Below are 12,841 nucleotides of genomic sequence, written 5' to 3'. Positions count from 1 at the left end.
CTGTGCTATTTAGTTCTGTTTTGGTTATCCGGTCCTGTGAGCCAGGGTTTCCTGCCAGTAGTTCTTTGTCCTCCCAGTCCTCTGCGTTTTAGTTTTTGTGTAAGGTAGTGGTTTTTGGTTGTTTTGTTCTTATTAAACGTTTTGCCAGTCTGCCTGTCCTTGGGTCCGTAACACCGTAACACAGACCTCTTTTGACCTGTTGGGCTAGGAGTCAGTGTTGACTATGAGTATACGAGTGTGTGCGTTTTGTATAAAACCAACAAGAAAACACTGACCTAAAGCTGGCTGCCACAAACAACAACAGTCTAGATCCAGTAAAAGCTCTGCTGAGATAGCCCTAGTTTCTGTATGTGTGTGTGTGTGTGCGTGTGCGTGTGCGTGTGTGTGTGCGTGTGTGCGTGTGTGTGTGTGTCTTTTCCAGGGTTTTGATTTGATTAGACATTCTTTCCCTGAACAGTGGTGTCACGCATCAGCTGTCAGAGCACACAGTGACCTTCTTCAAAGTGTGTAGTGTTTGTCTCTGAGGATGAATATATTTATTCAACTGAAAGCGTGAGTTTGTGTTATGTGTCTTTGCAAGCATTAGTTGTGTTTGTTTGTTTGTGTGTCTGTCTCTTCTCCACCCGTGTCTACACATAAAAATGAAGAATGTTTTGTGTGTAAGAGTTCATTTTGGATCTATGTTATAACAGTGACTGTCCTTACAATTCTAGTAAAAAAAAACAATGTTTGTGTTGGTGTGTCGATGCCAAGGACTCATGACTATGGAGTTGAGTCGAGTGGAGGAGACACTGAGGTGTGGTAGTGTAAGAACTCGCGTCTCAAGCGTTTGGACTGCCTGACTGTGTGTTTGTGTGTCATTGTCACCAGCTGAGTGACAGAGCTTATTGAATGGTGCAGAACTGCAGCAGCACATTCAACAGCCTCTGACTTACTGCAGGGCTACATATTCAGTACACACATACAGTGCTGCCCATCTACAAAGGATGTTATACTGTCTAACTGTGTTTTGTGAAAACTTAACCCAAACTAATAAACACGTTTACATTCCCACTACATTTGTAATCTAGGCCTACATACTGTATACAGTAAGCACTTTGTAGTGTGCTTCTTGTTGGAGATGGGGATGTTGGCAGTATTGATGTCTCAATCTGTGTTTTCAGCACTTGTGTCTCACACACAAACCTTTTGCACTTGAAAACACAAATTGTGGCCTCCTGCCAGCTGTCTACACGTCTCCTTCCAGTAGAGTTTTCCCTCGTCATTTCCTCAGTTCATCCTTTGTTTTTCATCTCCCATTCCAGTCCTCATCATCAGTCATCATGTCATCTTTCTCCTCCCTCCTTGTCCTTCCCTTCAAAGCCAAGCCTGCCAAGTGCAACACTGATCCTGTATGTATCTACAAGCTCAGAGTTTGTAGTCAGTGATGAGAAATGAAGAACATTGAAAACAGGCACTGATCGGTGGATCTGTAGTCACACAGTCTTTTAGGAGTTTAGAAACATCTTTTCCAAACCTGATTTGTACATCAGTGTGTTCCCCCACATCACATGCAGTATCAGTCCTCCTCTACAGATTGCTATACAACCTCTGTCTTGCTCTATGTGCATCTCCAAAGGCTGCCATTACTCCAGGTGGAAATGTGACGTAAAATGAACTGCATTATTTGTTAGGTCATACTGTATGTGCTCCTAAATAATGCAGTACAGTATGTGCAATGAATAGTCATGAAACTGCCTTCTTTGGGGAAACTTGACTATAAACAGGAAGCCATGTTGAGACATCTTAAAACCTCACAGTATTGTACTGTATGTGTACAAGTAATAATAATATAGTAATAATATTGTTTCATTGCCATTTGGTGTTAACTCAAAAACTGTCTCTATTTAATATTACTATTTAAAAAATGGAAAAGTAGTAATACTTTGCTACATTCATCTGTATCTGCAGCTCATAATGTGCTAATGGAGCAAGTGTCATACCTGTATATTGGCTGTGACACTTCAAATATGGAGCAATAGTCGAGTTTGCATTGCCAGCAAATTTAAAAGGAGACTTAATAGGAAAACAATGTTTGGACAAAGTCTTGTTTGCAATGAAGCAGGATCAAAATAAATCCCTGTTACAGTGAATCTGGGTGAGGTAAGTTATTTGAGGGATGTAGAGGGAGTACATCCACAGTGGCTCCTACCTCTGCTGCAGTACAAATAGCTTGTGCTTCTATTGCCTCTGCTAGCCGTCCCTGTCAGCTGCACTGTCTGCAGCTGTCTTTCTGGTGCCTGCCTCAATCATCCTCCTGTTTCTTCTCCCATTCGCCCTCTATTTCCTGTCCCTATTGCATTTGTCCTCTGTATCTCTCCTTCCCTTCCTCGCTCCCTCTCTCACTCACGCCTGTAACCAATTTGCAGCCCTCATATCCCAATTGTCTCCTTCCACACTATTTGTTTTTCCTCTTTGTCTTTTAGTCTTGCTTGCTCTCTGCTTGTTCCATCACCTCGCCTCGCCTCTCCTCAGAGGATAAGACGTTTGTTTCATCTGCCTCTCGTACAAGCCGAGGAGGACAGTGGGAAGCTGTGTTGCGTAAAGGCTCGGGCACAGTCTTGGTGGGTCGCCAGCCTCCGTGTAAAGGGTGGAAGCTGCAGATGTGTGTTTGTGTGCATAAGCTGGGTGGGTTCCATGTTTCATCATTTGTCAGGAGCACATGTACTGTAGCTGGTGATATTCTGCTCCCCTGAGAACTGCAATGAAAGCCTCAACCAACTAGTAGTTAGACTTTTTTGTAAGGTGTCAACTTGTGTATTTTGCCTGTAATCGTTAGCCTACAAGGCACGTGGAGCTGCAGAGGGAGTGCTGCTGGGTGCAACACAAATTTACAGATCAGAGACAACATAATTCAGATTTCTGGAACATGGTTTTCTCACGAATCCCTAAATTGAATTGAAATCTTTTCCTGTTAAGATAAATCTACATGTAGAGTACATTTATTCTTATAATACGGTCACAACAACACACAGTAGTAATTGATTTTGTCACAACTGAGAAGAGCTGAGAAAATGAACACTTTTTAGAGACAAGCAGGTCTATCTTGGAGCTTATGTGCCAAATAACAAGATTGAGAAGTTAAGGTTAAAGGATATTGTAGGTGATACTTGATGGAAAACTGCTAAAGCAGTACTACAAACCGTGTGGGTGCAATACTTGTCAAAAGACCAAAGACCTGTGGAAACCTGAATGATTTCCTCTACATTTGGCATTGCAGGTCAGACTTCCCGCTGGGAGATTAATGTTATGTCACACTTGTTATAAAACCCAGCCATAGGTCTGAAGTAACTGCATGTCTGTCTTCCCTTTCCTTCCCTTCACGTCAGTTTTACCGTTACAGTTAAAAGTTGAATTGTACTTTTTATGCTTTGACTGACTGGCTTTGTTGAGAAGCAGTGATAATATTTTTGGGTTGAGGTTTTTGTTTAATGCTTTACCTATTGAAGATGCTCAATCTGTTGCGAATCTTCTTAACTTTTAGTCTGAGCTCAGGGTTATCTCTGTCTTGGAAGTCTGCCCTTTAAGTTTCACCACAAATCCCCATTATTCACTCATTATTGTATTGTTACTCAGTGGCTTTGACAGCGGCACTCTTTTCCTCCTTCTACATTATTTGACCTGTTTTGCACTTGCTGAAGATGATAGAGAGCTACAGAAGTAAATGCCAGGCCACTGCATAGTTCAGTCTGCTGTTCTCCTTTATAGATGTCATCCTACACGTCCTCCCACAATGCAAAATGTAGTGAGACACACACATGAACTCACAGGCTGCTGCCTGCTTTTAAACTGCTGTTTATTGCCTCATCAGGAACCTTTTATAATAGCATTATCTCATGCTTTGATGTAATTAGGATGCCACAGTTACCCAAGGGATCCTAGGTCCAGCCTCATTCACTTAATGAATATTTATATTAAACATTACCATTTCTGGCAACTAACACTCTGTCTGGATTAAATCTTTGCCTTGTGAGTCTACTCACCACAAAAAAACATGTTACATTCAATTTATTTGTGATACACTTCAGCTGAAAATTAAGGGAATCTCCAGTGAACAGCTGGCATCATAACCTTCTTTTTCTGTTGCATTACATTTCATTGTGGCTTTGAGAATAATGCATGTGTCTGTGAAGATCTAAGTCTCCAAGTTCATAGTTATCCCAATCATACTGTTTACTGACTAGCCTCACATTAAAGTGTTGATTGTGACCTTTACACAATTGGAATTCCAAAATTGATGTCACTTTGGACATGACACTTCCTACAGTAGTTGATACAGTCAGACTTTGGTTGTTGGAAACTTGAGTTCCTTGAAGTTGTTCAGACGCAGTCGAAATAAGAACATGTACAATAGTGGTTGTTGATGGTTATTTGATTGGGGTTTTGTAGTCAGCGTACAATTTTAACCCTCCATGCTTCTTTTCAACAACCCAGCTGCAGTGGTAGAGGGCGGACAAATAATGCCAGCAGCCAAGGACTTGCTGATAGATTTTTTTCATAGCTCTTTTTCTAGGAGAGCCTTTCCCATGGGTCATGGAGCCAGACAAGAGGTCTGTAGCACACTTGTACGGTGGCCTGTTCATTGTTAAAGCCCTCCTTTATGTCATGCTATTTATACTCTCAGTTTCTTTAACAGTTAGAACATAAAGGAAACCAGGTAAGACACCTGAAGTACTCCATCCTTGTTTTTGCCGGTGAACAGAAGCCACTAGATTCCCAGAACAAGTGGGTGAAAAGGGCTGTTGATGACATGAAAGGCAAAATGGCCTCAGTTTGGTCCTGAGATTTACCTTGTAGAGCAGATGGATGTTGATGGACCTGACCTCAAGGGCTGTGGTAAAGGTTTCATAGATTACTGCAGCTCTTTGGGAAGAGGATGATTAATAAAATTAGTTTTGGAACCAGCGTTGATGAGTAAGGTCATGAGATGGGGATGGAGAGGAGTTAATTAAGATAAATGTGTCAAAGTGTGTCTAAGTCTAAAGTGTTTAAAGTGTGTTTTTTCAACACTCTCTGTGATCAGTCAGCCTTGTCGGGCTGCCTCAATAAAGCATTAATGTTGTTCTAATACATCTTTTAACCTTAAACGCATTATCTGTCAGAGGTGTATTACTCAGGCTCGGTCTGGCCTGGCTAAACCTCCACTTCAGGGGTGAGAAGAACTCTGGTACTACTTTTTATTCTATTTATTTACTATTTAAATGTAATGGCAGAGTAGAAAAACATGATCCCTGACAGTAATTCTACAAGTTTACACGAGAGAATCTCTGGCTTTGTAGTTAGGCTTCATAATACTGACGCATGCACGTGGAAAAAGTACAGTAAAGGATCAACCACAAGTAAAGCGACAAGAATAACTGTTAGGATTCGCCACACAAGATGGCGGCTCGAGTGCTTGGAGGTCCATTTGGACCGAGTCAGAGCCAGGAGAGCAGGGGTACAAAATTAAAGTCACTTTAATGAACTAAACCCGAAACCATCCCTTCCATGTCCATGTCCGTGGTGGGTAACTTAGCTTGAGCAGCATGGAGTGGTGAGGTGACAATGACCCAGCAGCAAGTAAAGGGCATGGTCCAAGGCAGAGGCATGGCATGGTGATGGAGAAGGTGTGGTCCAGAGTAGGAGAAACAGAAGGGCTGGCAGAGCCAGCTCAGGATCCTGCCAATAACAGTTCATGACTGAAGAAAAATTCAAAAATCACATTCACAAAACATGAAACATGAAATTGTTTTTAAATTACTCCCACATGTTTTTATTTTTTTGTTTGTTTTATGTTAAGCTGCTGACTGTAAAATCAAACAATCTTTGTATGTCAATTACATCAAATTCATTTGTCACATACATTAAATTAAAAAGCCTTTTGCATCTCAACAAGCACAATTTCTCATATACTGTACTAGTAGCAGCTGGCTACCACTTCTAAAATACTGTACTTCTGCTTGAAATACTGTATGTGGAGGAGTTGGATTAAAGTCATTGTCCTCACACTAACTGAAAACCTGCTGGACATTATGAATGTAATTGTCCTGTACTGTATTTATCAAGACAATGGATAGAGTAAAAGAATTCTCCATTTCCAGACTTCAAGATAAAACAGTTTTATTATTGGGACCTAACAGGACCTGGCTGTCAGTCATCTGTCCAGGCTTTAGCAGATACTGTTGAGTACATCAGGGAGATACTTGCAGCTGGCGTTGCCCCCACTAGACATTTAGTTTGGCAGCCGTCAGATAACCGCTTTGTCTGTGGCGTACTTGACAGGAATCTAATTTAACAGTCGTCAGAGGGTTTGGTTTTATTCAGACTGCTTTTGCCATCATCACTGGAGGTTCTGTTCACCTGTTGGGGGTGTTGGTTATTGATTGGTGGCCTCCTTTTCAATTTCACTTTTTTTCCTGAGGACCTTTTTCAGTCTGTCACTGACAGCCTGTCAGCCGCATCACTACTGTAGGTGTCATCACAGATAACTAATTACAGAGGATGTCTGTTTGTCTCTAACTAGTTTGTGAGCAGAAAATTGTCTGTCACTTTTTAAGGCAATTTTATGTCAGTATGTCTGTCCAAATCCTCCTGAATATACAGTAAAGCAGAGGAATTTAAGCCGTTTAAGAACAATGTTTTTTAGGATTTTCTTATTTCTTTCTTCTGCATCTCAGTTGGTGTGGGTTGTGGTAATGAAACTGATGTCATGATTTACAAACATGTAGCTGTTACAGTATGTCCGCTGCATCTAGGTTCTTTAAAGGTTTTTATATAGGGCCCAGTTCAGATGAACCATTAGTCGCCCATTAAAGGAAAACCTCACAGATTTTCAATGGGGGTTGACCAAAGCAATGTTGTGTAGTTGTCAGGTTTTCGTTCTTGGTTTTATTTTGAAAGGACTTTTCTGTTTTTGATTCCAGTTTCCGGTTTTATTTTGTAAGCACTTCCGTTTCTGGTCACACCACAGCAGTCCCCGCTTCACTCCCGGTCCTCATTACACACACCTGTTTTATATCAGTAATCAGCCTCCTGTATTTAACCACCACCTGTCGCCTTAATTCTTTGCCAGATCGTATGTATGCCAGACATCCATTCCCAGCACTTAGTTATCCTGTTCGCGTGTTTTGATCCTGCTCTGTTTTTGACTTCTGATTCTCGCCTGCCTTCTGATCTGTACTGTTGCTTGGATAGCTCTGGATTAACGAACCTGACCGCCCGACTACGAGACAGCCTACTCCCTTACGGTACTGTAAACTGTGATCTTCCGTTACCGAATCTCTGCCTGTCCCCGAATCTGAACCAGCCTGCTCCACCGGTACTGTAGCCCCGTGATTGACTGTGTATTACCCGGACCGCCTGTGATTCTGCAATGAACTGTTAAACTCTACCATCTGCCTGAGTTCGCTGTGCTGTGCATGTGGGTCCTTTATCTGCCGTTCCGTGACAGTAGTATTTAAGAATGAATGGGCACTCCGTGCCCTCCATATTATCTATGCAATTAGAGATTATCATTTGTTCAGACATTGCTTTACTTTTTTAAGAAAAAGGTTATATTTTAAGTGTGTATGAATAAAGACACCGTTTCTAAGTCATTTAGCAGCTTTTTTTAACACAGAAGCAGCAGCTTGTAACTGTACTCAAACTTTACAGCACAAGCTAAAAGCATAAACGGTCCAATATATTACTTACTCAGTGCTGTTTTTCCAGTTTCTTCTCCGTATCCTGAAGCTAGTTTCCAGCTCCTCTATCAATATGTAACCCAAAACTGATGGTGTGTCTTCAGCAGTAGAATCCGCAATTTCATCCAAACAAAATCAGCAGCAGTGAAATTCAGTACAGGGATATTTAGTTGTTCATATCGCCGTGTGGTGCAGACCACCAGCTGTCTCCTGCACACAGCTCCTGTAAACAGCTCCCTGCTGTTGGCTGCCTCGCTGTCAACTCATTGCGGTCGCCTTTTCGGCTTTGACAGCTTTGTCCACTCTGCGTAACTCGTCTGTATCATACAAGTAACCCTGAATAGCAGAATGTTCTAACACTATAAAACTTGCTGCCTTCGAAATAATCCAGAGCAGGACATCTGGCCATTGAATACTAGTGCTGTAAGCGTATGCGAAAAAAACAATGGCGGGCAGAGCAGTTGCTCTCCAGCAGGCTGGCTCCACCCCCTCTCATATGCTGGAGCAGGTACGTACAAAAGAAACCAGGAAGAGCTAGTTGTAGTTTTTGAGCCCATGGCAAACCGTTTGCAGAAGCTTCTTACTGGAGGAAAAAATGATAACTTCTCTGCAGAAAACTTGAATCTGCAACCTGAGTGTCCCTTCATTCTTAAAATATTACGCAACATCGTTTTGGTCAGTTTAGGGACCTATTCTAGAACCAAACATTGGTGGACCAATGCGGTACTGTATGCTTGTGATTATTGTATTTTGGAATCTTCTTCTCAGGAGCTGCTTTGTCTCTTGAATAAGTTCACAGCACTTTTCACAGCCTGCAGGTTTCAACTGGAAGCAAAGATGTCCCAGGTCAGCACTGAGGCACCACCACTACGAAGCATATGCATTATTTTTCTTTTCCAGAAATACTGTAGCCTAACAGTAACCGACCATGTCTCTAGCTTAATAATTATACTGTATATTGCAGGTGACTTTTGCTGTGACATTGCATCAGTTGACCTAATCTGAGCACACACATCCAACCAGCAGCAAGGTGATTAGGTCCTTAGAGTGACGGTAGTAAAAATGAAGGTATGGGTGAAATAGATTTAGCATAAAAATTAATTACATATACATCAAACCCTGAGATGAAAACATGTGAACATGCAACTATGCACACCATAAATCAGCAGTGTGTCACTGTACACAAATGACCTTCCCACTGAAATTCATGCCGTGCTGTTGCTGCTATGCTGCACTGCAAACCCACATAAATTCGCAGCCAATGCATTCTTGATTAGGTGTGGACACGGTAATTGTTTTCATTGCCTTGGATTGGAACGACATTGAATCTAATGTGGTCCATCGATCTTTCGTTGGAGTGGAAATTGGGTTTGTTACCAGCATTGTAGATCTCTTTTGGCCCACATGTTAACCTTTTATACTCTCTCCCCCTTGCCAGATTTTTTATCTCCAATCTGTTTCTCACCTTATCCTTCCTGCTTCATTCTCCCCTATTATTCTCTTGCTCATTGGCTTTAAATTCCTTCCTCATCCTCTCTTTTTCACCCCAAGTCCTGTTATTTCCTAGCTATTTTTCTGCATCCTACTCTCCTCATTTGCTTTCAATTTAAAAACACAAATCAGCTTGATTGCTTTTCAAACAGTATTACCAAGCTAATATACTGCTGACAGCTGAAAATAGAAACCCTTTGATTTTTTTTACACAATATGAGACCTAAACAATTATATAGCTATAAGATCAATATTGGCATTATCATCAACAGTTTCCATCTAACTAGCAACTGTCTAACCTTGGTAGACACTACCAAATCTAATATTAGATTTTTAGGGCCAACTGTCACAAAAATTCAACACATTCATAGCCCACAAGCCTGATTAATTTGCTAAAAGTGATAAACCGGTGTTTAGTGGTTGGTAAATTGGTTTACTGGTTGTACTGGCAGGAACATTTGTCATACAGTACATGCACTGGGTTGTCATGCAACAGCTGTGATCGATGATGATACACTATAGGATAAACATGTTTAACAGGTTCCTATGTTATTGTAATACTATTATTGTCCAGGTCTTTTCTAATCCTCACACACAACTGCAAGTATCTATAACATGCACTTTTGCACATCTAAGTCATCTCGGACAAATTAGACCCTACAAAACCAATTTTTTTGCGTTTTCTTCTCTTTGTGTTTAGATGTCAGAGTGTCGAGCCAGCCCCAAGAGAAGCACAGAGGCAGCTATGGACTTGCTGGGACTGGGTAAGACACAAGCAAGCCTCTACCAGTGTACAATATAATAACCCCCAGACGATATACAATAATCACAACTTGTTGTATTCACATGTATCCCTAATGTGGCAGATATGCAAATTAAACCACCTATGCCAGTAAAAGTAAAAAAAATGTAAAATGTAATAAGATTTTTAGTTAATAATAGCAGGTTAATGTCTGTTATCAGGAAGAAAGCCTGATGCTGTCAAGTCCTTTGAGTCACAGACAAGATTTTTTGGTACTTTGTGTTGTCTTTATACTTAATCAGAGGTACCATATTGTATTCCATAAAATGTCCATAAATTATAATGCTAAAATTAGTTACTGACAACTATTGAGTGCAGCAAGAATATGACTTTCAGGAAAGGTCACAAGCTGAATTCAAACAATGACATTTGGAGTACATGTTATGTGTCTGCCTGCTACAATAACTGGCACTACACTACATTTTGTTCTGTACTTGTTAAAATGAATCCTGATCAACAAAAGCACAGTGAAGGAAGGTGAGAAGTGTTTCATCAGACATTTGTTCTACGCAATCAACATGTGTTGCCCAACTACAAGGGTGTGTTATATTAGATGACAGCTGCAGGTTCACAGTAGAAAAAAAACAGTGGGCACAGCGTCGATCACAAATTCTCAACCGCTGCCTGGAAGAGTAAGAGTGGACGCCTGGCTATAAATAACCAATGTTACACACCTTGCAGCCACATCGAGTGGATGAGATTTCTCACATAATCAATAAGTCAAATACATGGCACTCTGCCTTTAGCACTGACACATCATCCTCCCCCATCCACCCCTCCAATTCTCTGGTTACCTTCACTTTGTGACTTTCCAAGACCCATTCTGCTCCAGTATGTGAGTGTTCCCATCATTTCCATCCAATCTTTGTTTACAAAAACTAGATTTATGTAATTATGTGACAAAGTACAATTATGTAAAATGTATTACCCCAAATACTGTATCATAAAGAATGCAGTGGTTAGTGGGTTGTGCTCCTGTTGCCCAGGTTACGGGTTCAATCGCCTCAAATCATTCGCTGTGGTGAATCCTGACAGAATAAGCTGAAAGGAGTTACTGTGTGATAAAGAATAATGCTTTCTAACCTTGTTCTCAAAGCTGAAGGAATATTTTATTAATTAAAACTTTGGTGAATCACTTTCCAGCCGTTCTGGTGTGCCCTGACTGCTCCCATGTGTAGTTTTTAGACACTGAGAGCCTTGACCCTGTCACTTCCCGTACAGCACCATGAACTCTGCTGTTTGTATGTGACTTGACTTGCTCTTTGGTTATTCCCTATTGCCTTTTGAATTGTATCTTAAGCTCTGATCAAAGAGATACAGTTACACTGAAAGCAAGTTGTGTTATTAAAATGTTATTAGCCAAAATGTAGAAAAACATTTACTATTGATGGTCTATGTACAGAGAAAACGGTTAAAAGCGGCAGTATTTTGTGTTGTGGCTAAAAATTGTCATATTCTACAACACACAGAATGCACTGCGCTCAATCAAATCTCCCTACAATATCTGCAGTGATTGGACCTACCTGATCAGAGACAACCATTCAGACATTGCTTTATGTTTTCAACAAAAGCTTATATTTTAAATGTTTGAATAAAGACATTGTTTCTAATTTGATTAGCTTTACATTAGCAACGTTAGCAATGAAAGCTAATGTTACTCCTGACAGTCCAAAACATGGGAAGCAGCAGCTCGTAACTGTACGCAATCTGAACAGCACAAGCTAAAATAATAAATGGTCGAATATATGACTTAGTGCTCATTCGACTGTTCTGTCCCGACTATTTGTCCTCAGCATACTGAAGCTAGTTTCCAGCGCTCCTCTGACCACACATACCCCAAAACTGATCACAAGAAGTACACACAAGTATGTTCCCCTTCAACAGTAGAATTTGCAAGTTCATCGAAGAGAAACCAGCAGCAGTAGATTAATCGCAACACTGGGATATTCAGTTTGATGCAGAGACACGACGCAGCTCCTTAGCTGCTAGGTTTTGGACCACGGAGGGCTGATGCTGATTCTTGGCTCTAGGCTGCTGGATTCCGGATCATGGCTCACTGCTGTGGGCTGCCGGATGAAGACCTTGTTTTACTTCATACGGCATAACCCATCTGTGCTGCACTCTGGCCCATAATAGTAACCACGAATATCAGACTGTACTAATACACGATAATACAGTATATAATACAGAACGCGCTATGTCGTAAATAATCCAGAGCAGGTCCTCTGGCCATTGAATACCAGTGTTGTATGCGTATGCATTTTCTCTGCCTAGAAATTAATTAATTATTAATTATTATTTCTTAACAATACTATTCTACATGTTTTGGTTCCCTTAAATTGCAAGTAACATAATGTACTTACTTGCTGTTGTGTCACTGGTGTACGGAGAATTTTCAGACTTACCTTTAAAGGACTACTGTATATGTGTATATTGTGCTTTGTAAAACTGGGATTTAATAGTGATACATGTTAGGAATGTTGCTAGGTTTGGGTCCTTTGGATTTGTGGACCTGTTACGTCTTGACAGTCCATACAAGCACATATGCTCCTGCTCCTCCAGGTCTGTTAGTTCATTCTTTAGGTACTGTACCACCTCACCTCAGACTTAGATGAAAGTCATCACACACTTATTATACTGTAAGTCAGTTAATATCTAGAATCACTCTGTGCTTTTATACTTTACCTGGTTACTTACAGTACCTGTGCTTCTATCGCACTTTAGATATACAGTACTCACCTGAAACCGTTTGTAATAAACCTGTGAAATGCAATTTCTGTTTTGTCAATGGCAGTTGAAAACTCCAGTGTCTTTTGAAAACCTTTACCTTATGAAATAATCACATTGG

General features: G+C 40.8%; 1 protein-coding gene across 9 annotated transcripts in view; it reads left to right on the top strand.

Annotated features, from left to right (window-relative positions):
* The window catches only part of smap1 (small ArfGAP 1), an 88,156-nt gene that overhangs the window by 48,617 nt on the left and 26,698 nt on the right, over positions 1 to 12,841 (top strand). For all 9 annotated transcript variants that reach the window (XM_029175100.3, XM_055502520.1, XM_029175097.3 and 6 more), the window contains one exon: positions 9,892 to 9,955. In XM_029175100.3, coding sequence (XP_029030933.1) covers positions 9,892 to 9,955 — 64 coding nt within the window. The remainder of the gene's footprint in view (positions 1 to 9,891; positions 9,956 to 12,841) is intronic.

This window comes from Betta splendens, chromosome 15, assembly GCF_900634795.4.
Source record: "Betta splendens chromosome 15, fBetSpl5.4, whole genome shotgun sequence".
In the NCBI taxonomy this organism is placed as follows: domain Eukaryota; kingdom Metazoa; phylum Chordata; class Actinopteri; order Anabantiformes; family Osphronemidae; genus Betta; species Betta splendens.
Note: the sequence above shows the minus strand (reverse complement) of the source record. Positions and strands in the feature narration are given on the sequence as shown.